A 27,162-nucleotide genomic window follows, 5' to 3' on the forward strand; every position below is an offset into this window, starting at 1 on the left:
GCGATTATTGAAAAAATTACAGCCTATAGCCATCTTTTTCGCATGGTCATCATATCCTAGTTTACCCTATAGGATAAAGTCGGGTAAGATGGCCAAGGTTTTTAAAATGCAAAAAACATACTTTTATTTTTGTTATTTAAAATATGATATAAAATTCACAATATCGTCATTTCGAACAATGTATGCACATAAACAACTGTAAATATCAATTTTCTTTTTAATAGTGTTTGACATGTTACCTTCACTGAAGCTTAAATTACGTAATATTATCGAAATTAAAAGAAAAATATTTAATAGAATCTTTATATTATCAAAATAGTACAACATAAGCATTGACCATCTTAGCCAACTTTTAAGGAAAAGATGGCCATAATATTTATAAAAAAATAGTGAAAACGAAAATAAAAATTATAGGTCATGTAACAATTTACATATCTTTATAATATGTCTAACGTCGATTACGATAACTCAACTGTAATTTATTCGACGTTATAACAGTTTTTAGTGGACACATGAAAAACTTTGCAGGTAGTCAAAAGTAAAAATATGATATAAAATTCACAATATCGTCATTTCGAGCAATGTATGCACATAAACAACTGTAAATATCAATTTTCTTTTTTATAATGACTAAAAGACCGCACTATGTAGCGATTATTGAAAAAATTGTACAGCCTATGGCCATCATATCCTAGTTTACTCTATTGTGTTTATGTAAATTTGCTTTCATAGTATTTAATAATTCATTCGCAAAGTCTGCAAATTACGCAGATTAAAAAAAATATCTCACAAAGTCTATTTTTTTTTTCACATATAATTTATATTTACGTAGAGTATGCGAAGAAAGCTATTTATCATAAATAGGTTCACGAAGATGTAACTCGTTAAATCGCATTACTGCCGCGGGATTGAGCGATAAACGGTCTGCAAAGATAAAATCGGACGAGAATGCGAGTGGGTTGTACGTTACAAGTGTTATTTGCGAAACACGAAATCGATGTATCCTATTTCCGTTGATCGGCGCGATTTGAACTTCAAAGCAGAAACGGTTTCGAAAGTGGACGTTTACGGCGCTTGATCGGGACCTTCGCCGATAACCGCTTTTCTATAAATTTCATTTCGACGGGGGTCGCGATATTTCGCAAACTAGCTCCCGTGCAGTTTGTCGATACGAGAAAGAGCAAAGCTTCGACATATCTGTCATTGTTGCGTTTGCTCATGCCGGCGACTTGTTTCCGTTTATGGACGATGAAATATGGGGAGACTTGAAGATTTTGTGCAATATAAATATAAATATGAATCTAAATATAAAAATAGAAAAATAGATTTTTTTGGAGATAGACAAATAAATTATCTACTTTTATTTATTATTTTTTAAATGATTACACAAAATAAATTAAATATATTTGTTTCAAATTCATATTATATACATATATATATATATATTTTTAAAATTTTTTATTATAATTGAGTTATTTTTAAATTTGAAATTTTGAGGATTTTGTGCATTCTTGGGAGAATCAGCTCTCTCGGATCTTTTTAAAATTCTTTCGCGCAGGATTCGAGAATGATACGAACTAGCGGAATCTCGCTCCAGTTTCCATCGATTTTCCCATCTTTCGGCATGCCTTCGACAATACGTTGTCACTTTTCAAAATGGAATTCTTCCAAACTCTCTAGCTTCTGTATCTCTCTCTTTTTGTGAAAATGAGAATAGCCTTTCGGCTACGTTGACTTCAATATCGATACTGACAGATTTTTCTGTTTGAGTCTGGTTAATTTTATGTGATGACATAATTTTAAACTCTTTAGTTTTACTATAATTTAAAAAAATGTTACACAATAAATAAGTTTGAAATATATATAATGTAGATTAAAATATCATCAAATATTTATATTTGTGGGGGAGAATAAAAATAAATTATATTATAAATTATTATTAAATGTTAGGAGCGTGCAGTCTATTGTTCTATGTACTTTTACTATTATTTTAAGGCATCATTTTTTTCTATAAAATATATATAGCAGTACTGCCTTTTTTCTTTTACTATTTAATTGTAAAACAAAACAAAAAAATGCTGGCAATTACCTTGAGAAGTTTTGTCGCACAATCGTGGAACAAACTTAAATCGTATAATTTGGAAAATTCAGAGGTTTAAATTTGCTTAATTAGGAACGACGGCTTATCTCTTTGTGAAATTTACACAAATAACATTCGAAATGATTATCGGTCGTGCAAATGAGCAGGTACGACCGGAAACGCAAGCTCTTATAAAAATAGAGAATAGACACACAGCGACGTAATTCAATTTTCGTCTGTGGCACAATGTGCATTTAATTCGGAATTTTCGGCAACTTTACGGTAGATAATGCTCGCCGTTAATTGGACTGATTAAAACTAAGCGACGAAAGCGCTCGTTATCCGTTCATTTCGTGATATATATTTTCCGCATTTTCTAGAAGATTAACAAAACTGCTGAATGGTAAATCCTTTGCAGCAATTATTGTTTATAATATGTTGTTTATTACATGTCTCTTTTCTCTTTCTCTCTCTCTCTCTCTCTCTCTCTCTCTCTCTTCCTCTTTTGTTTGGATAATAAAGCACAATATTACAATAAAATATTCATGTTTTAGAAATAATAGGTAATTAATAAGATATTATTTATCTGTAAAGTGTTTCGATCGTAAATAATTGCAATAAAGCATGCATTTATAATGCAATATTAATTGTGTGTGTGTAAAAGGACATAAATAAATATATAAATAGGAAATTATATTCTGTAAGAGTTTTACATTACACACATATACGCACACTATAAATTTATAAAAAATAATTTAAATATAATTACAATTTTATTGTCAGATATTTAAATTGCTTAATAAACGCTTGACGTTAAAATGTTAAAAGCTGTGCACACAAAATGGCTGACTTTATCAGAATTTACTTTACATAGCGGTTTACTTGATCGGAAAACTAAATTTTCGAGGTTTGCCGTCAAGGACGGCGCAAGATTTCAATTTCCGGCCTGTATCGACGTTATTATCCGATCTATATATAAACATATACGCACATGTGTACACTATATATCACTCGCTTTCCGTTGTTTCTCCTCCGGATATAGTGCAAGGGATGTTAGAAGCGGAAACGCGACATCCACCGCAGAGTTGGTAATTTAATGTAATAAATTTATAGAGACATGAATTAAAATCTGATTGTCTTTAAAAAGGAGGATATAGAACGGTTATAGAATACATATGTAAATACGGCGTGAAGAAAAACGGGTATAAAAAATAAAGTGACACAGTTGCTATTCTCACTCTTTTCGGATTTTTTAATTTTATTCTATATATAGTAATAATGATACTGTTATCGCACAAGTCTTAAGGGGTTACACCTAGTCATAACGGAGGAAAAATGGTGCTTTTAATGAGTTTTTTTTCCCTTAAGCAATGAATTTCTTTTTGCAATTTATTTTTTATTTTATAATACAATATTTGGACTTGATTTTAGTGTATTTACATTTTAAAAAATTTCAAAATATTTTGAATTATAGCCGCTCTCCCGACGGGTCTCTTTTTTTTGGTGCTTTGCGGTGACCACTGTAGTTTGGAATTGACTCATTTGAAATGAAATTTTTTTGCGGTTATTAATTGAAAAATATACATTCTACAGACTGGACGAAGGGTTTTATAAAAGATTTTTTTTTCAAAATGGCGGCTGTCTGAAGAAAAAGTTCGATTTTCATCTTAAAAAAAGGATTGTTTTTTGTTGATAAAAAAGGAAAAAAGCAATATAAAAAAAATCCTTCGTCCAGTCTCTGCATAAGTATATAAGAAATAAGTTCATAAAATTTGAAGAAAATCGATTCAGTAGTTTTTGCGTAATCGTGGTCACCGATTTGAAAAATGCACTTTTGTGAAAAACGCGTTTAAAGTTTTGTGTTGTAATTACAGTAAGATACTTACATAGAATCATCTATTCCAGCACCAGATCAACATACAATTTTAAACACATATTTTCGAGACATTGTACTTTATGAAAATGAAAAAAGAAAATGCGATTTTTCGAATTTTATGACTAGATGTAACCCCTTAAGGTGTTAAATTATTTTATGATCACCAATTTTGTTCTCGAGTTTTCACTCTTAGCTGAAATTTCCTTCCGGAAGATTCGGTGTGCGTATTTGCGGACAGATGTTTACGTGGTCAAACTATCCCCGGGTATCTCCTCTCTGTCGTTTACTCTCGTCGTTTTCTTCGGGCCGTCCAATCTTCAGCTTGGTTATAAGTTACACGACTTCCCACTTAAATTCTTTTTCCGCAAAAACTACCGGCGACGTCGCCGGTAAAAGCTACTTTCGGCAGGAGTTAGATGCCGTAGAGATGCGACTGTTATCCGGAGTTTCTCTGGTGAAATCCGAGGTGCGATGTATTGTTTCTCGGAGGAGAGGATGACTGGGTATTATTGGGAATTTCTTTCCATCGACAAATGGTAGATCGTTTAAAATCGAAGCCAGTAACATCATTCTCTTTATCTCGTTTTCTTGCTATTTGCCAATAAATTATTATTATTATATAAATTAACTAATTATTACATAAATAATATCGCAATATCGTAAGTTTTGGGAAGAAATCACAAGTAATTAATTTGTGATTTTGATTTGTCTAAGTATAAAAACTCATAATGCAGAATAATTCAAAATATATTATCGTCTATATTTAGCCTGATGATTTTTTAATTTTTACGAATGACTAATTTCTGAATAATTTTTTTCGAGCACTTTATTATTAAAAATGCAATTTTAAAGTATATTGTGCCTCATAGAATATATTGTGCATCCATACTTACTGATTAGAATTCAGAATCAACTTTGTACAAGCAAGGAAGCAGTCGCCTCAAGATGCATAAATCAAAGACCGCCTCTGATTAAAGACGCTTGCTCGGGTAGCTCCCGAGTTTCTTAAGCTTAATGTAGGCTCGTAGAATGCAGAATAACTTTGGATCGTCTTTTTTATGTCCAGTAATGTCGTCGCAGTTATTGCGACTATACACGCGATTCATTAAGCAGAGATAAACGCAGTTACCAGTATCAAACTTGTGTAGAAGAAAACATAAAAGAAAAACAAAAAAAAAATAGCAAAAAGATAGGAAGCGCAGCGTTTTCTCGCGTGAAACTTCCGAGAACGCCTCTACAAATATTATGGCTTCGAAAACGCTATATTTGCATATAACGAGCAATTAAGGAGCCGCAGGAAAGTCAAGAAACTTTTACCGCAAAGTAGTTTTAGTTTACAGCAAATGCAAGAAAACTTCTAGTACTCGTAAACACGGCTTGTAGCTCGTATTACACATATTTAATTAGATTTAAAGTTTTTCCTGTAATATTTTTTTAACATACAGACGGGAATTCTTACGAAACGTCAGTCTGCTTTTAATTATAAATTCCTTGATCAAAGTTTAAAATCATTAACTTTCTTACAATTAATAAAAAATATACATCCTTTTACCAATTTTTTAAGATTCAACTTAAATCATTTATGACTAATTTTCAAATTGTAACTTTTATTATAGGTATATAAAATTTAAGTAAATATATTTATTAGTATATATATTAGTATATGCCAATAAAAATAATATATATTAATGTATTAAACTTATTAGAATTTAGAATCGAATTATGAATTAAAATTATGTATGAGGGAGAATGATAATTAATAATTATTATTTTTACACATTAATAACTTTTTTTAGAGTTGCATCTTTAATATTATTACAATATTATCAAAAAAATTCTTCAACTTTTTTTAAAAAAAGATTAAAATATTTAATAAAGAAATATTTCATTTTTATATTGAATCATTATTTATGTAATAATTGTATTATAAAAATACTATAATAGAGTTAAAATGTACATACTTGCTGAAAAAAAAAAAAAAAAAAACACTTTTGTTTACGTTGGATTTATTTACGCGAAAAACAATAAATTTTCAATAATTTATGATTTGAAAGTTGCTGATGTATTAAAACGTATAAAGAGAAGCATTTTTCCATTTTGGCTCGATAGTACTTGTACATTTCCGTTGTACCGTGTAACATCGTTTAGTAAGGTATGTCCGATAATGCATGCATCTATCTTTGTTCGTTTCAGAAATGGCATTCTGGCTTAGCGAAGGCGGCGCAGAGATGGGCCGATCGTTGCCTCGGTTTAGTGCACGACAACGCGACCGGCCTGTACCTAGACGGCTACGGTCAGAGCGGGCAAAACATTTTCATCAGCACCGGTCGTACACTCTGGTGAGATGTTATTAAATCTTGTTTACTTCTAGTTAGCGAGTTCGCTTTGCAGCGGTATATTTGCTCAGGTGTACTCCGAGCGTACGCGCACGCTAGACTTTCTTCCGTGAAAATATGCAGCGGTCCATTTACCATTAATTAACTAACCACGCCGACTTCATTAAATTAAATTATATTGCTTCGACAGACTATTAATATGTTAAACTTAAATTAAAACGAAACTATAAATTAACTTTTTATATATAAGAGGATGATAATTATTTTTCTTATACCATCTTGTTATTTGCATTTTTTTGTTGGAACGAAAGATTTTTTTTTAAGATATATTCAGAATAAAGATTGGGATTATTTTTAAGATGCACACGCAGTTACTTAAATTATTTAGCAAGGAATTTTATTTTGTACTTTTATATCTAATTTTTATTTATTTTATAATATGTCATTGGAGTAAAATAATATAAAATTTAATATTTAAAGCTGATTTCTCGTAAAGATATTATCCAGGATGGTTATTAATCTTACCATTAGAGGTACGATAAGAAATTGCAAATTTGGCAGTTTTATAAATTTTATTAAGATCGTTTGAAAAGACGACTGCATCTTAACTCGTTGACAAGTCTTTGGAATGAGAATGATCGCTGATAATAATTAATTCCTCCCTCGGTCTTGAGGAATTAGATTATGCGCGCGCCAACAGTCCACAGTGATGGGCTGTTAGCGCAGAATCCGTAGCTCGTGTAGACAAGAGCTTTACAAACATCACAACCGCCGCACGCTTTACATCGCGCGCGGGTAACAGCCGGCCGCAAATCCGGATCGCTCATCACGCCGAATCACGCCTCCTCTCGTCGGAATGTTGCCAGGAACTTCCCCATCAGAATGTGGTACATGGAGTACAAGGACTTCAAGTACGGGCCGAATACGACGAACGAGATCCTCGAGATCGGCCATTACACGCAGATGGTGTGGGCGACGACACATCTGGTTGGATGTGGGGTGAAGGAGTGCACCGGCAGCAAGGGTCCGCTCGGCAAGGACTTCTACATGTATGTCTGCAATTATGCTCCGAGGTACGTATAATTGTCGAGTCTCTGATTGAAGAATCGCTAATGTTTACATATAGCGATGAATTCAACAGCGAACTCTGTTAATCGACTTGGGTGTTTAATAAGAAAATATTTCGAGCCATTCTACATGCATTTCTCGAATAATGTAACTAAACAGGAAATATTTCCGCATGTATGCAGTCCATTTGTAGACTTACATATTCTTTGGTTAATTTTTTCTTTACGAAAATATTTACACCAATAATTTTTAACTAATTAATAATTCATAAATAATGTATAATAATAAAAGAATAGTGTAGTAAAATATAATGGTAAAATAAAAATATGATAATAAAATAAAAGCTTTTACATAAATTAAGCTTCAGACATACAAATAAATAATAAAATATATTCTTTAATCCTTCCCTTGATTTTAAGTAAACTTGCTTAAACAAAATTTGAATTTAAAGCTTAATTATGTAACGATAATTTCTATATTTTCGTAAAGAAAATACCGATTTCGAGTCGTTCTACATGCATTTCTCGAATAATGTAACTAAACAGGAAATATTTCCGCATGTATGCAGTCCATTTGTAGACTTACATATTCTTTGGTTAATTTTTTCTTTACGAAAATATTTACACCAATAATTTTTAACTAATTAATAATTCATAAATAATGTATAATAATAAAAGAATAGTGTAGTAAAATATAATGGTAAAATAAAAATATGATAATAAAATAAAGGCTTTTACATAAATTAAGCTTCAGACATACAAATAAATAATAAAATATATTTTCTAATTCTTCCCTTGATTTTAAATAAACTTGCTTGAACAAAATTTGAATTCAAAGCTTAATTATGTAACGATAATTTCTATATTTTCGTAAAGAAAATAAAAATATGATAATAAAATAAAGGCTTTTACATAAATTAAGCGTCAGACATACAAAAATAAATAATAAAATATATTTTCTAATTCTTCCCTTGATTTTAAATAAACTTGCTTGAACAAAATTTAAATTCAAAGCTTAATTATGTAACGATAATTTCTATATTTTCGTAAAGAAAATAAAAATATGGTAATAAAATAAAGACTTTTATATATATAAATTAAGCTTCAGAGATACAAATAAATATATTCTCTAATTCTTGATTTTAAGTGAACTTGCTTGAACAAAATTTGAATTCAAGGCTTAATTATGTAACGATAATTTCTATATTTTCGTAAAGAAAATAAAAATATGGTAATAAAATAAAAACTTTTGTATAAATTAAGCTTCAGAGATACAAATAAATAATAAAATATATTCTCTAATTCTTGATTTTAAGTGAACTTGCTTGAACAAAATTTGAATTCAAGGCTTAATTATGTAACGATAATTTCTATATTTTCGTAAAGAAAATATCAATTCAAAATTGACTGAAAAATATGCAATTAATGATAGGACAATCTGTATATTATTATCTTCTTTCACTGTTTCGAGAAGCTCAATTCATTTTATATCTGCCGCATCTGCGTCTGTAAATCTTTACGATATCGGAGATTCTTATTTATGGACGTTATAATTAACTTGTTCTTTAAATAAAACGCGGAGCGTTTTCACGTTTTTAATAGGATTTCTACAATCGCAACACGTAGATTAACGTCGACGCGACGTAATTATTTCCACCAGGACGGAACGTATATCGTTCGCCGTGGCTGTTATGATGCACGGCCGTTGCGACAGCAATCGCAATTGGACCACGGCTAGAACTTAGTTCATTAGTGTGGAATTGACGCAATAATTTGTAAGAGGAAAACGCGAGTTGAAATGGTTAACCGTAAACTTGGCGAAAGTAGCACGCGCGAGCCGTCGTCAAAGCGGGTCTTACTTATGTTAGATCGACATTCGCTCGTTGAAAGGGAGAGGGTCAAAGCATACCTGATTGTCGAACTACCGACACAAAAGGGAATAAACAAGGGAGAAGGATCGGCGAAAGATGAAAAGGAAGAAGCTTGATCAAAGTACGCGAACAATCCGCTCTTTGCGCAACGTTAATTAGCAACGACGACCACATTTAAACAAGGACTTTGATCGCGAACCTGATAGCGGTTAGCGTTCAAGTAATTATTTTGCATCATATACATATAGATGAAAATATTGCAAATTTTCCTCGTGTCTCTTAAAGAGGGTTAATTTTTACATACAACAGAAAAAATTGTATCGGAAGAAATTGTATTGAAGAAAAAAATGGAAAAGGTTTTTTTTTATTATTATTATTAAAAGAATTTCAATAATAACAAAATTGAGCGATGTACAGGGTGTCCCATTTTAAGTGTGCACCCCAAATAACTTTCTTCTTTTTGATTTTAGAGAAAAATGTTTCATACAAAAGTTGTATGGTTTCGAGGGGGCCATAAAATGGTACCATTGGTTTGACCTTGGATAGTCATTTGAAAGTCACGTGAAGGTCACCTTTAATTTTATAAATGGAACTTGCTATTTTTTATTACATATTCTTGTAGCTTATCTCGAGAGCTTTCCAAAACACTATAATAAAACTTCTTTCGATTAAGTACTTTTCGAGTTATGAGGCTTGAAAGTTTCAATATTTTGACATCAAATACGAAATATCTCGTAAAATATTAATTTTTCGATTACCTTACTTTAATACTTTTTTTTTAGCACATAATAATAATTATTTCTTTAAAAAAAATCGGACCATTTTATGGTGCTCTTCGAACCAAACAACTTTTATTTGAAACATTTTTCTCTGAAATAAAAAAACAAGAAAGTTATTTGGAGTACACACTTAAAATCGGGCACCCTGTATATTTATAAAAGACTAGGTTTGTCATTTAAATTTCGGAAATTTTCGTTGGTTTCTTTATCGAGTTTACTATAAATACTACGCATAAGATGAGAGTAGGTAGGAAGAATCTTGTTTGAAAGAAAATACGGACTCTCTTTCGGAATAGCAAATAATATTATCATTTAAAAGAAAAATACAGTGGCAGTATTTCAGCGCGTTCGATAACTCGAAAACATTTTCTAGAGAAGATCGTCGAATATTGCATTCCTTCCTTAGACACCTCATATACGCGGACTTGATTATACAGCTTAGTCTTTTTTCCATGAAAGCAAAAATAACAAACATATATGTTCGCAAACTCGTGCGCGCAAGACTGGCACGTAAGCTTTCCCTAGACGCATTGAAATATGTAAATCCTATATTTATATACTGTATATATGTGAGAGACATATGTACAACTCATTCGCGGGGGAAAACACAGAGGAGGAACGGATATAAGCAAGGGAAAACAAGGAAAATGCTGCGACACACCGGTGCGGAATACAACGTCGGCGCGAGTTATAGCTCGTTCGTCTTTGTCATGCCTATTGTGGCACTTAGACGGCTCTCTTTGTCATCGGCATGACACACTTTCTCAACGTACTTATGGTTTTCGTGTATGCGAGACTACCGGATGAAATATATATACAGTGTGTTCGATGCAAAACATATACATATATGGCATACGATAAGCGAATAAGAATTTTGCTCCTAAAATTTTTTAGCAAAGACTTCTTATCTTTGAATAAATAATATAAAAAAACGAGTACGAAAAGTACAAGATTGAAAAAAAGATTTAGATAAAGAGAAAAAACTGTTTATCGCATCGGAAAATAACTGTAACCTGTAAATCATATCATCAATAATCTTAAGGGGTTACACCTAGTCATAAAATGCGAAAAATCGCAATTTTTTTTTTTTCATTTTCATAAAGTACAATGTCTCGAAAATATGTGTTTAAAATTGTATGTTGATCTGGTGCTGGAATAGATGATTCTATGTAAGTTTAAAAAGATAATAAGTATCTTACTGTAATTACAACACAAAACTTTAAACGTGTTTTTCACAAAAGTGCATTTTTCAAATCGGTGACCACAATTACGCAAAAACTACTGAATCGATTCTCTTTAAATTTTGTGAATTTACTTCTTATACATTTATGCAGAGTCTGGACGAAGGATTTTTTTTATATTGCTTTTTTCCTTTTTTATCAACAAAAAACAATCCTTTTTTCAAGATGAAAATCGAACTTTTTCTTCAGACAGCCGCTATTTTGAAAAAAAATAATTTTTTATAAAACCCTTTGTCCAGTCTCTACAAAATGTACATTTTTCAATTAATAACCGCAAAAAAATTTCATTTTAAATGAGCCAGTTCCAAACTACAGTGGTCACCGCAAAACACCAAAAAAAAAGAGACCCATCGGGAGAGCAGTCATAATTCAAAATATTTTGAAATTTTTTAAAATGTAAATACACTAAAATCAAGTCCAAATATTGTATTATAAAATAAAAAATAAATTGCAACAAAAAATGCATTGCTTAAGGAAAAAAAAAATCATTAAAAACACCATTTTTCCTCCGTTATGACTAGGTGTAACCCCTTAAATTATGTTGCATCTCTTTCAATAAATGTAGAAATGTAAGATTATTTAACAAAAACTAAAAAATCGGAATCGTTTATATGTTTCGCAGAATGTCTTTTTACATAATGTTTCTCTGTGGAAAAATTATTATTTAGCAAGTAAAATACTTTGTGTATCGTAAAAATAACGATCGTTTTAAATTTGTGTAAATATTGATTTGCTAAGACGGCCGAGAATTATATCAATTATGTTGTTTCACTCTCGAGTAAGTCGTTCAAGCGAGTGACAATAAATAAACGATTTTCCCAGTGACATTTCATGCGCGAGCGACTCCCGCAATTAGAATTCGCTTCGATCTTTTGGGAAGCCAGGGGGAAGAAGAGGGGAGAAACTCGCAATTTATCGCTCCTGCAGTAGTCCGTATAAAAATGCCGGCGACCTAGTTCTGAACTAAGGATTTCTGCAAATCGCGCGACGCTATATATCCTTCTCATATATCGATCTTCCACAAAATACGCGGATTCGATAAATTTTCCGCGAGATCCGTTCTAATGCGATCCGCGCGATGAATTCACCGGAGACTTCATATATTCTCGTTACAAGACGGAGATATTAACAAGATACGAACGCATAGAACGGTCGTCGCGTTAGTTTTAAATACGTATCTCGAAAAACAATAATTACCCTTTGTGTAAAATAAATACACGAGATACATATGTCAGACACGTGGCACGGAAAGTTGACGTATTACACGTTTTTTTTTTTTTTTTTTTTTTTATAAAAAGAAAATTGCAATTTATTTTGATTAACAAAAATATCATGGCATCGATAATTTCCAATTCATTGTCGTACAGAGCTTTCTGGAAATTCATGAACTCCGGAAATAAAAATGAACCGTTAACTTGGATTTTCGAGAAACTATATAAATCGAGGCTTGATTAATGAAATATTGAAAATGCCAGGATTTGAGAAAGATTACGGAAACTTATTACGCCAGTCTCTCGCGACACTCTGGCTCTTTGGAAAAGGGATACTGTTTCCCTGTTGAAATTTTATGAGGAGCAACGCTATCAAGATTATTACGAGACGGAATTTTAGAACTGTGTCACAATCGTCAAATTTCAAGCGTTTCAAGTAAAACGGAATTGGACGACCAAGAGGCTTTTAAGATCATTTTATCTCATTTTAGACGTCGATCTCTACTTGTTGTTAAACACTGTATATTCTCGCACCACGTGTATTTGACGTCTGACCTATTTCGCGGGAAAAAGCGGAGTCGGCGAAGCCGCACATCGGTAGTCCGGGTTCTGAATAAATAAACCGTGTCACGTGATGCGGTCAGCCACTTTATCCTTCCTTTTATCTCGTTTCTCTCTCTCTTCCGCGCACCCGCTTCTATCTCGTAATTAATTTCGTGGATATATACAGCATCCTCCTTCCTCCCCGCTGGATTAACGCAGCCTCTAGAAATGGAAAATTCGCGCTCGTGCGGGCGCGCGATCGTTTAAGACGCTCTCGTCCCGAAAAATACTTTGAATGTAAATTCGGTGGCCCATTTGTAAATTGCTCGACGTACTTTCCAAGGCTTTTCGTTAATGCGCGCGGCTAATGGATACCGCCTAAACTATTTACGCTATGTGCCTCGGAGAAATCAGGTATTCATTTTAAGTCTCGACTACCGAAAATGCTATCCCGAAAAGAACGACGGCGACGATTTCAATGTCGGGAAATGTCGATAAATTCCGAATAACGATCGGAAAATGAGACATACATATATATATTTTTTTTTACGATGAATTAAATCTAATAAGATGAAAAATATTAGGATAAAAATAAAACAAGTATTTTTTTGATTAAGCATGCAAAATTATGGAATAAATACTTGCTCCATGATAATTACTTTTTAATAAAGTATTTTATCGTGAGGCATATGATTATCGAGGATACTTGTTGCTTCGAATTGAGAAATTTAATCTGGTAAACTTATTTTACTAAAACAAACTTGGCCCAAACTTTCTGTGTGTAATTTTCACGCGATTTTAATCTTTATTAAAGTTTTAATCTTCGCCAAAAACGCGCGCGCATAAGAAAATTTCTTTCTTTTTTTTTTTTTCATTAAAAGAGGATTTACTTATTCAATTTGATGAGTCTTGGTTTAATAAAAAGTACCGACTTTTTTAGATAGATCGGCCAAGCAGTGCAGCTTTTGATGTGATTTTTTTTACTCTTCCTTGTCTGCTGTGTAATTCAAGCAAAGTATATTTATGATAATATATACAGAGTGGTTTACACACACACAAACACACGTACATACGTACATGCGTTTCCGACTAGTATGTTTATAAATTGAATGAAATTGTTGTAAAACATTTTATATTATAAGCGCTACCATAAAAATGCTTATCATAAAATTGACTAAATAAGAAACTGAGAGTAACACGAGAACAATTTTTTATAAAAATACGCGGTCTACTTTAACCTAGCGTAAAAAAAGGGGGGAAAGAAAAACAAAAAATATTTTTTCACGCCCTATGTTTGCACGTCTATATTTACGCATATATTTGTATATCAAAGCGAACGAAAGACTAATGATGTTTATTTTATATCTTGTCGTGCAACGAAATTTTTATATTTTCAATTGATGTAATTCACGATTTGAATAGAGTTAATTTACAACATAATTGAAAAGTTTCGCAATTTTATTTAGACATGTGTTTTAAAATTATTTTATACAATTCAAAATGGTTCCAAAAAATTAACGTTTTTTTTTTTTTTTAAGATAAAATTTTGATTCCTTATCCCGTTCGTTTTTGAGTTTCGGCATTTCCTTTCCTTAAAGCCAAACACTGTCTAATAAAATGTGCGTACCTTTGCTCCGCAGCGGGAACTATAGGGGTCGTCTGGGCCTACCCTACGTGGCTGGTAAACCGTGCAGCATGTGTAAGGACCACTGCACGGAGGGCAAGCTCTGCACGAACGCCTGCAACCACGTCGACCTGTGGTCGAACTGCGCCGAGCTGGTCAGGACGTTCGACTCGTGGGTGTGCGAGACGGACACGAAGGAGGGCCGGGAACGCCGGAAGTTCTGCGGCGCCACGTGCAACTGCAAGGACAAGATCTACTATCATCACGGGTAGGGTGCCCTCGTTGTACGTCGCGCACGTTGCATGAATAATTTATAATCGCAAAACTAAGCTCAGAGGGTGGTAGTGATGGTGGTGGTGTGTGCGACGACGGCTAAACGGCGGCGGATCGTTTGACAGGGGAGGCGGGGATCATCGCGTTGTTTTATTGATGAGCTCGTTTGTTTAGTGATGAGACTGAAGGAAACGTTTTGAGCTCTGGTCTCTCCGTCGGAAACGGACGGGATAAACGGGATAATATGGAAATGGATGATAGGATGAAGTGATTGCGGAATTCGCCGAGTGCGCTCTCCGAATCTCTGGCATCTGGATTTTACCTGGAAGGAGATGAATCGCCAGTGGATCGATAGATTCTACGCTGCGACGATATAACGATTCCGCCGTACGATCTTTCGATTCTGCGTAGATAGCGTATAGATACCAGAGATCCTGAGAATATAAGAGATTCTTTTTTTATACGGTCCTCGAATTCCAGGATTTTACGCTCGTTGGCTGCTTGGGATTGAGACTTTATGAATTACCGGTGAAAAATCTCTCTGTTTATCTTTTAAGATTTTCAGCAAATTTATCGCTTGATGTTTAACGCGAGATAAAAAATAAGTTTGTAAGCAGGGTCTCACAATTGCATATATAATTATTTTTAATGTGCTAAAATATTTTTAACCTAACATTTATTTTGTTTACGTTATTTTATACGTTTGTTCTTTATATTTCGTTCAGAAGGAAAACAGATCGAGGAAGCTTGAATAATTCGAGAGATAGATCGATTTTATATCGATGAGTGCTTTACGTGTCATCTTAACATCAAAATGAAAAATTATTTGATGCTTTATACATTTTGACATTACATTAAAAAAGGGAGATAATTTCATAATTAATATGCTCGCCACAAAAAAATAAACTTTTAAGGAACTGAGTTTGAAAATTTTTTAACATACATGTACTCTTGCGTTCCATCAGCAACTATTTAATTCGCTTGCTCTTTATAAGAACAAAGAATTTTTAATTACGTTATACAGACAAGATAATTTAAAAATAGCTTTCAAAAATATACGGATACATATAAATAATTCAAAATAGTGCAAAAAAATCTTTCATAATTATTATTTTCGTGTCTTTTACATTCTTAAATAAAAATTACACCAACTTGTATTAATAGATTCTTAAATTTGAGGATGAGAAAAATTCTTGGTATTTTAAAAATTGCATCCGTCGATTATAGACGAGTAATCGAAAAATTTATTTAAACAAAAACACTAAACTGATTCGATTTTGCAAATTTGATCGTGAAATATGTAGTTGCAGCATATGAGGATTCTTGCATTTCCGTAAGATAAAAGATACAACTTTGAAATGTCATAAGAATTGTAAATAAATTGATTGAGTTACACATATCGAAACTGGCAATTGCTAGATATGATAGGCGTACCTTTAACTTTAGTTAATTGTTAAGAAGAGCCATGTAAAAAAAAAATTAAGGTAAATTTTAAGGAGACAGTCGATGTTTCTTGTCATGATGTAACGATGAAACTGTTTTTCCTTAGTATAATTATCAATAATACACAATTATTTTTATTCTATAGATTTAACAATAGAACGTATACTCGCACAACGCGGTATCGAATTAAGTCGAGAGGTTGCAAAGTTAACTCTTTACCGCTTAATTTCTATTGCAATTAAAAATATATTTAACCGTGTAAAAATAAATTAACAAATATATTTATTTATAGAGACATAATTAGATATATTTAATTACAATTGGAAAAATGTACGAGTAATGATGTGTGTATATCCTCAAGTGTTTTAAAGAAATTTTCATTCTTCAATAATTCTTTCTTGTGAAAAAATTTGTGAGACATATCGTGCGACAAGAATGTATTTTAAACGTGACAAATACAATCTAGCGTTAATTATTCTCTTTCTCTTGAAACGGAGATTTTCAACAAAAATTAAATAATGATTTATAAAAGTGGAAAAAAGTTTAATCGAGCAACCGAAAAATATGCACTTTTATAAATATTAATGAAAGTGCATATTTCTCGGTTGCTCGATTAAACTTGATTAAAATGTTGCGGACATTTATATAAATATATAATAATTTAATTGAATCTTTAAAAAAGGTAATATAGCGCGTCAAACAATTGTTGAGAACAAACAGTTTGATGTGATGAAGAATCATTGTCGTTATTTTTTATAGAAAATAGAGAGATATTTGATATATCGCGGAGTATCTATCCTGTGTGTTACATACACACAGAATGTGCGGTAAAGAGTTAAAATATGAATGGTAAATCATAAGAGATGTAATAAAAAATGCAAGTCGAGAGAAACGACGTACGTTGTGACGAATGGACGTGATCAATGATAATATTAGGTACTTGATTGTCGGTAATTAAGGAGTTCGTTAAAGGGATATAACAATAAATGTAATTAACGATAACAGCTCCAGATAAAATGTTCAAACTGTAATACTTTTTGTCCACTTACACACAATAAATATCCTGTAAATATTATATTTTCCGCGCGTTTTTCATTCAACCGCCGTAATTTTCATATTTATTTGATAAGCATTAAAATAATTTGCAGATACAATATTGGAATAATAAAATTCATTAACAATAAACGTGTTAAACGCGGATAATTCTTGCGCGCAATATGGAATGGTCTCGAGCACCTCTCTTAATCCTTTTCACTCCTGATAAATTTATAATTATATTTAGTGTATCATTAAATTTTGACAAGGAATACAACCATATTTTCGCATATAAACGCATGTTGGACGCGGTTACGACGTGTTTAATCGCGCGGAAATATTTATTCCTTATCGGGAAATTGAGGGATTAAGTGGAATTATGCGGCGAATAAATCGATGAGCTAAGGGTAGAGAGAGGAGGAGGAGGAGAGGGGGGGGGGGCTGAATCACACCATCCGGGGTCAGGAGAGAATGCAGTCGAGTTAGTGGTGAACCGAGTGCGTAGTCTTTTTGCTTCAACGGACTTTGGAATGCTTTTCGTGCTGCTGGGAAACGATAGAACGGAACTGTGGACGCTGCTGCGAACTTTGTCGGGCTTTCTCGTCTGCCCGGAGTAGCCGCGCATTGAGATTTTCTTACGTCAAACTGTCGAAATATCAGTGCGCCGTTCTCCATCCTTGCCGTTAATCCAATCACCGAGAAGCAATCCGTTTTACACATCTGGCATTTTAAAATTCCGAAATTCCGGCGTTATTCCATCTGAATTTAAAACAAGGCAAATCCTAGGTAAACGAAAAAAAATTGCTGCGGGTTTGTTTTTTTTTTTTTTTTTTTTTTTGGGGGGGGGGGAAGAGGGAACAGGCACTGAATTCTGATTCAGACAATCGAATACTAAAATCGTTTCTGTCCAAGCGGACCTTTTAACAAAGGTATTAGATTTCACGGAGAGTATCAAAGAATGTATTTTACCCTGATGGATCCGCTTTTCAATTGGCGAAAAATCGACCGTTCGAAACGATACAGCCATCCATTTCCGGCGGTGTCAAAGCACGCGAGGGACAGAATCGTAAACGGGACTTACCAAGCGGAATAATACTTGTTCGTCGTGGAATTGGGCCGATTCCGTCAAGGCTGACGGCTACGGAAAGGCCGCCGTCGACGCGCGATTCCTTTGAACGAGCCGGCAAAGTCGGCAGTTAGGTTGCCGATAATGCCGCCACGTGCTTTCACGTCAAAGAACGGCGATCGCATTGTCGTGAATGAGCAATTTCCTTTCCGTCCGTCTTTCGAACGTTTTCTCTATGCGAGAAGAGCGATCGCGAAATTCGCGACCTGTCAGAGTGAAAGACTCGTTCGTTGATTTTTTAACTCTTACTTCATATTGTTATTTTTGGCACCTTCCAACTGTACAGGTGGGTCAGAGTATTTTCGATAAGTTTATTAATATGTTAAAGTGTTTTAAAAAACCTGAAAAAATGTGTATACCTTCTTTAACCCTAGGCTGTCACACCGGGTCACCACGATCCGGACTGATGACTTATTAATGTGGATTTAAACAAAAGAATTTGTTTTCCACAATTTTTTTTTCAAATGAAAATAATTAAAATATTAATTTTTTATAATTGGAATATATTTTTCTATGTTGAATTTTATTTCAGAATTTTTTCAACAACTTTGGACACTTAGTTTTTAAACTGCAGTTCATCGAAAATTGCGTTGGGTCACAGTGACCTAGTGTGACAGTCTCGTTCGAAAAAAGGTGTGACAGCCTAAGGTTAAACATTCTAAATAAAGACTAAAATAATAAATTTGAAAAATAATTTACTTAAATATATTATTTTGTGATTATTTGTTTTCGAGAAATTGACGTGTTGTTAGAAAAATCACAGAGAAAAAGGATCCATCAGTACGGAATAAGGGTTAATCATCCTCATAGGTTTGCTTTTCGCGGGATTCCTGATGAAGATGTCCAAGGAAAAATGTAACAAGTGCGATGCTGATCAATTTTATTTTATTTATTTATTTTTTTTTTTTTTGTTTCACGAGCTACTACGAGTACGTAATTATCCAAGAATCTTGCATGCGTAATTATTATTTCGTTTTATTGTATGTGTATAGAGATATTATAGATACATTGGATGTTTTTTTTTCAGTAAATATTACAAACAAACTTTAATGTAAAAGTAAAAAATGTATTATTTCTGCAAAATATACTAAAACATTGGTAACCGTATTATTTTGTATTAAAAGCTAAAGAATTTTATATGAATTAAATGGTTTTATGATGTGAATAATAAAATTTTGTTTTTCAGTAAATTTTAACCGGATTTTACGTTAACAGAAACTTTATTCACAAGACTTCATTGTAAAAATATCTAATGTTAAATGTAAATACTTTATAATCTAAAAACTTTTCCAAATAAATTGCATTACGGATAACGGCAAAACAACATTTCTAAATAAAATACATTATTAAATTTGTCAAAAATATTGCAACAATTCCCTGAATTCTGATCTGTTATGTATTAAACAATGCAATAGGCTTGTGATATACAATAATGGATGTAATTCTCATGTGGCTCTGTTAAATCGGGTCCAGTGCACGGTTGATTTATGAACGCATTAACTATACCCGGAGTGCTATCATTAGTTGATTGATCGCCTCTAATTAGACTGTAAAGTAGCCGTTACTGAGTTCAATCCTAATTACTCAGAAATCTCACGAAAGTTCTATGTTGAAACGACCATGTTGAATAATCTTCAGATTCTACATCGAAGAATTAAATCACGAATAGAATTAGATTATTATCTTATTATTTATCGATTGAAATAATTGACCAAAAAAATGTTCGACAATTCATTATTAATAATACATTGTCTTTAATGGTTTGCATTTGACAAATATTGCGACATTATACTGTTTCATGATAATATAATTCGCATTTTAACTAGAAGTAGCAGAAAAATATTTTTTATTTTTAATTATATATTAAGATAATTTTCTTCTTTTATTTAATATAAAATTAACATCTCGATTCTAATAAACAAGAAGCTGTACTTTATTTGATTTTTGTTTATGTTAAAGCTAATAATAAATCGTAAATATTTTATTATTATTGTAAATATTTTTCATCAAATATACATTTTATGATATTTTGCTCTATTAATCAATAAAGATAAATGGTTTTCAATTTATAATATATATCTCTGGTTCCGTATTGCATAGGGCATTTGAATTATTCATTGTCCAAATATCATACAAACCAATGTTTTCTTTACAATACGTGTTTCGTGTACATTCTCAATGTTTATGTATGCAAATGTTTACACCATCGCAAATAATTGATCAGAGAATGGAGAGCACGCAATTATTTGAAATTTCACGTAATTGTACCTGGCACTTCGATTTGTTATGTTAATTGAATTCCTTGCAAGAAGCCCGGAACGTTAACTCTATCGAATATCTCTCGAGAATCAGGTCGATGGCTCGCGCGAACAATCTTGTTCTTATTTCTATCTGTTACGGAAGTGCATCTATCAGGAGTCTGTTTATTGGGAGGATAAAGTGAAATTTCGAAGCAGATTCTCCGTTACATTCCCACGATGCTGAAGAATCCCTTTGTATTATCATTCTCCAAATTCTCTCGCACGCATCGTAAATACGATCTTATTCTCGCTCTTGAGAATTTATCGTTAAATCTTAGCTTTACAGCATCTTAAATTTATAAATAATTGATACTACAAAGAGAGGAATCTTGTTTCTCTCCTCCTCTCTCTCTCTCTCTACTTATTAATAGAAAATGTCTTTATTAATATCTTATTTATCTTACAGAAGATATCTTTTCTTTTCTGAACACGTCCTGGCTTTTTTTCTCTGTACGGATAGGCATTTACAAAATTTATCAAATTTTAAATATATATATATATTCAAAATTCTATAAATTATTGTACATATATGTGAATATATTTAAAATTTGATAAATTTTGCAAAAACTTATCTGCAACAGAAAAATACAGAGAATATTTTATCTCTATACGTATATGTTTGTTATATAAATGTGTACACAATGATTATAAGCTTCAAAAGAAATGTCAATATCGGAAAAGTACGATGCTAGCTGCAGCAACAGCACAAAAATGTTAAAGATTGAAATCATCTGTGTCTACGATCGAACAGCGACAATGAGGGTTCCTCGAGGAATGGGTGGACGAGAGGGGAGAGAGGCGAAAAGGGACATTCGATATTTTCGCCGTTTTGCCGACGTAATATCTCGGGCGTCAAGAAGCGGAAACGGAAACTAACCGGCTAGGACGAAGCTGACGCAGACTTCCAATTCAGTGCGTCTGGACCGTATCGCGTTCGTCTCACCCCCACTCGTCGCGAAGAGATGCAGGAGATGCGCCGCATAAGGTAAGTTTCTCGGCGGAAACGCGCCGTCAGCGTGAGGATCCGTCCCGCGAGGACGTGAATCATCGTTTCATCGCCGGCTACGAAAGCGAGAGCCGCGGTATCGACGATTCTCCGCATATAGATTATCCGGGCCGTTTCACCCGATTGAGCGGAAACTCGCAGCTTTTTGGCGTATCGAGCGAAAATGAGACACGAAGGGAAGCTTTTCCTTACGTTCGCATAAATAATTGACCCCTGATACGCATCAGAAAAACTTGTTGCGTTCTCTATTTATTTTTTTATAAAAGATATATCAGTAATATATTAACATTGTATTTCTCTGTATTATTATTATGCTCTATATACAGGGTTTTTCGAAAAGTTCGGAAACGGTCGAATATCTCGAAAATAAAGCATTTTAGAGGAAAATGTTTCAAATAAAAGTTGTTTGGTGCAAAGAGCGCCATAAAATGGTGCCATTGGTTTGACGTTGGATAGTCGTTTAAAGGTGATCTTGAATTTCTTAAATGGGACACCCTATATATTTTTGCAAATTCTTGTAGCTTACCTCGAGAGCTTTCCAAAACACTAAAATAAAACTTCTTTCGATTAAGTACTTTTCGCGTTATGAGGCTTGAAAGTTTCAATATTTTGACATCAAATACGAAATATCTCGTAAAATATTAATTTTCTTTAAAGATTTTTTTTAAAGAAACAATTATGTATTTTCTTTATCATTATTATTAGGTGCTAAAAAAGTATTAAAATAAGATAATTGAAAAATTAATATTTTGTATTTAATGTCAAAATATTGAAACTTTGAAGCCTCATAACTCGAAAAATACTTGATGAAAAAATATTTTATTATAGCGTTTTGGAAAGCTCGCGAGATAAACTACAAAAATATGCAAAAATATATAGGGTGTTTTATTTAAAAAATTCAAGGTGACCTTCATATAATCTTCAAACGACTATCCAAGGCACCCTTTTATGGGGCTTTTCGAACCAAACAACTTTTATTTGAAACATTTTTCTCTAAAATGCTTTATTTTCGAGATATTCGACCGTTTCCGAACTTTTCGAAAACCCTGTATATTATTAGTAGTATATATACATATACAAAAAAATAGTGTATATATATTAAAAAGTAATATATAGAATATATTTTTCAAACAAGTCCTGATTCTTGTAGGGAGAGTAAAATACTTTTATGGCAAATTTTAAATATACATTATATATAAATTAATTATGTACTTTGATATAATATTGAAAAAAATTATTTATAACGAACATAATATAAGTATATATAAAATTTATATATAAGACAACGTAAAAATCTCAGGTATTTTATATTCCTGTTGCGTTCTTTTAGGAAATACAAATTCTTTAATAGAACGATGTAATTTTTATATTCTTGGCATGGAATCTTTTCATTTTGTCGTGCTTCGCATTATTAGATCTTCAGATTCTAGAACACAAGCGATCTTTCGCGATTTATACAGTCTCAAGCGTTACGAGGAAATAGACGGAAGATTGTTTTTATGGTAGCGTGCTAAGGCAGCGTGCAGCGCAGCGCGAATTTCCACAAACATATTGATGCTCGGGGAATGAGGGGAATCTGAATCTTTTGAATACAGCGAAAGAAGGGAAGGTAGGTTGTACGTTGCGTGATAGCCAACTTGGGAACGACGGATACTCGTTTTCGGATACAGCGAATTTCACCACAGCGAAAAGGAGCGATAAAAATTCTAAGCGCAGTGGAAAGATGAGATGCAGTTTCTTTCATCTTTTTTTCACTGTTGCATTATATGGGATATATGATAAAGGCGCGCACAAAATTGAGAACGCGAGTCGGCAACCGTGTAAAAAAAAAGTTTCACGATGGGCCCGAAAAAAATTTAAGATTTCATCAAACTACCTTAGGACGTTACTGGTAGATGCGCATTATTTGGGTTCTTAAAGCTTGTTGCTATTCTGTGAGATTCCAAGACACTTGGCACTTGGATCTTCTTGCATTTTCACACATATCTATGAATATTAGCAATGGAAATCCAATGGAAACATTTTCACATATTTTTATTATAGTTTCTAAAACGGTTCTGACTATTGGATTTTCACGGCCTTTACGATTTTTCCTCCTTCGGTATTCAAGCCTCGAATCTTGGCTCTCTACAATTCTCACGTCTCCCTAGATGGTACTTGTCATGGGGCGAGTTAAGGGCGCGCGTGACCGCCGATATGTCTGCGTGTCTCGATAATATTTCACGATGATGGAAACTGCCATACATTGGCAGCGACGAGCGGCATTGACTGATGGAAAGCTGTTGGAAAGTCGACGCGGTGCGAGTCTTGGAATAAAAAGCTTAGAGTACGCTTCGTTTACGAAAGTCGTGTCACGAAAGTTCTCTTCGGGACTCGCGTGACGTGGCAAATTGTAAATTACTAAAATTCATCGGAATTAGGTCGACCCACTTCGCGCTAAGTCGCGAGAATTTTTCTTGATATGTGCGACTTTGTTTGCAGGAAACGATACGGAATGTCTTGCGGTTCTCTAATCGACAAATCCTTCATTTCTTTTAATCCTTTAATTTTAAACGCAAAGATTTAGACCTTCAGAAAATTTTTACACGTGTATTATAGAACTAGAAAAATTCAAAATTATACAAGAGAGTGTCAATTTTTAAAATTTTTTAAATATAAATGTAACTTTTTATACATGCGATAAAAACACACAATTATGATGAAGGTATAGTTTTATTCTTAAACAAAGAACACATAGTATATTTATCATAATTATTATAATTATTTCGCAGAATTTTATACTCTTTTAATTCTTGATAATTATAACTTTTTACGTCAAGGTGATGGCTGAACTCTCGTCGTGTTTTTCTTCCCGCGCTGCTAATTCGCCAACGTGCCATTTGTTATTATGAAGTTTTCGCGCATTTTTGCCGAGTCAAGTAAAAGCTCAGCCACTCGGCGCTTCTCGTTACTCCCAACGTTTCTTTCTTTTATTCATTAAGCTCCGCTTCGCGCGTAAATTATTGGAGCTTTTGCGCGAAACTTCCGCTCGATTTACTCGCTCGCGGCACTTCTTCGAGAAAGCAAATCAGGACATGTTCGGCAATAGTTATTCTACAATTTGTATTACGCAAAAATATAGTTCAATTAAAAAGATGCAGTATCAGTTATTTAAAGAAATCGCATTCGAAAAAGTTACCGCAATGCAATGCATACATGTTGTAGATATATTATGTAAAGTCAGTCTGATTGCCCTCTTTTATTATTGAATAAATTTGTCCTCGAAAAGGTTAACTCTTATATATATATATATATATATATATATATATATATATATATATGAAATAAAAAATGTAATTAAATAGCATATATTATAGATGTATTCCTAAAAATTTTTCTAGATAACTTTTTCTAAATAAAATTTTAAATTACAAGAGATAGTTAAAGATTTATTCAATATTGAAAATATGAAAAAACTTTGAAGGTTCAAAAGAAATAAAATCTTATTTATCAGAAATTTTCCCAAAAGAATAAAATTTTATTTATCAGAAATTTTCTCATGACTATATTTTCTCCGTTGAGATTAATTTATGCATTTATCTATATTGTTTTTTTCACTTTTGCATTTTTTGTGAGATTGTAGAAAAATATTATTATTTTTTTAGACGGTTCGTTAAACAAATAACAAATTTACTAAATAATTATTAATTCTTTCATGTTTCCTTAATGACTTAATTATTCGTTAATATAAGATGTAACGAATACATTTTGTTGTATTGAACGAAACTACAAAATAATACATGAACTATAAACATGAACCATTAAATTTTACCAGAAACCGGAGATTATGGTACATATTGCAAGATCCGATTTCATGAATATCAGAGAATTGTTATCACAAAATATGATACAATCAAATATAGTAAATTAAAATTATAAACAATCTATAACAATATAATTTCATCTTCGTTCTAATATAACCTTTCAAGGACTTTAGTGTAAAATTAATTATAGTATGAATTTAATTTGATTTAATAAAAGAAAGTAAACTTATTATAAATGATTGCGATAATTTTTGTCACTATTAAAAAATAATTACTTGGACGACTTGACAAGGACAATCACAAAATAATTTTTCAGTTTTTAAAAAACAATTCTTACAATTAAAAATATAAGATTTTCTCTTGTACAAAAATCGCGGTGATATTATTGCTGTGCTCGCAGTTTGATGCCTCATAAAATGGTTATTTATTCATTAATATTGATTGACCTGATTCGTTGATCAGTCCTTTTATATGCATTGCATTTATCGGATGTGCAGAATTAAAAATGAACGATCGCAACTCCAATTAAACACATGATATTTTTTTTAATTATATTTTACTTTTATTTCATTGACCTCTTTACTCTATTTCTCTTGATTTAAGCAACAACTTGCGAAGTGTCATCAGGGATTTTTCACGTCTCGTTATGGTCAGAAAATTTTATATTCCGAGTTTAATTACCGTGATTATCAGGAAAATGTTGTCACACAATTATACAGGTCGTATATCCCTCGAGTAATGAGCCACCCGCATTTTATCGTAATTGCGATGCTATTTTATCGAATTTTGAAACTGAATTAATAATTCAGTGCTAATTAGCGGGATGCCAGACGCGTCATTCTCGTCAATCCCAGATATGTTTACTAATACGGTGCACTCTCATTTTCGGTAATTTGATTAATTAATTGATTATAATTTAACCTCGTCGTCACTTGTCAAATGCTACTTCTATGTATACATATATGTATGCTATCGAAGAATAATAATTCATAAATTTATACAAAATCTATATACTTTTCTCTCTTCCCTATTTGTATCAATTCTAATATTAATATATTTTGCATAATTCATGCGCATACATTTTTGCTCTGAGAATTAATATAAAGCACAAAAAGATTTATTTTTCATATCCCAAAGGAACCGATGCGGTGGTTACAATTGCAACACCGACTGTTTGCGAAACAAACGATATTATTTTTAATATAAGAACAGCGCTAAACTCTAATAACAGTGCTACGGAAAAAGGAAAGAGAGTGTCGGTTACGAGATATATCTATGAAAAACGAGAAAATGGAAAAGAAAATGTATGCGCGCGGAAGCTCGCGCGACCGGTTGTCCGGCAGCTCTTCTAATCTATTTTTTTTTTCTTTTCACTCGATTAAGTAAATTTCTTTTTTCTATCCTGTCGTTAATTTCTCGCTGATAAAACGTTGAACACTAAGCGGAACTGAGAGCAGTTAATAATGTACCTTTTATATCATCTCAGAACAATATATCCCAATTCTCTTTAATAATAAGAAATATAATACGGAATTTCGCATTATAATC

At 32.5% G+C, this 27,162-nt stretch overlaps 1 protein-coding gene across 3 annotated transcripts in view; it reads left to right on the forward strand.

The window, feature by feature from the left end:
* LOC140676043 (cysteine-rich venom protein kaouthin-2) overlaps positions 1–17,461 on the forward strand; it is a 67,294-nt gene extending 49,833 nt beyond the window's left edge. For 2 of the 3 annotated variants that reach the window (XM_072910682.1, XM_072910681.1), the window contains 3 exons: positions 6,150–6,295; positions 7,159–7,365; positions 14,645–17,461. In XM_072910682.1, coding sequence (XP_072766783.1) covers positions 6,150–6,295; positions 7,159–7,365; positions 14,645–14,900 — 609 coding nt within the window. In that variant the 3' untranslated portion in view covers positions 14,901–17,461. The remainder of the gene's footprint in view (positions 1–6,149; positions 6,296–7,158; positions 7,366–14,644) is intronic. The other variant, XM_072910680.1, reaches the window with a different exon arrangement.
* Positions 17,462–27,162: the final 9,701 nt, after the last annotated feature.

Source organism: Anoplolepis gracilipes, chromosome 2, assembly GCF_047496725.1.
Source record: "Anoplolepis gracilipes chromosome 2, ASM4749672v1, whole genome shotgun sequence".
Taxonomy (NCBI): Eukaryota; Metazoa; Arthropoda; class Insecta; order Hymenoptera; family Formicidae; genus Anoplolepis; species Anoplolepis gracilipes.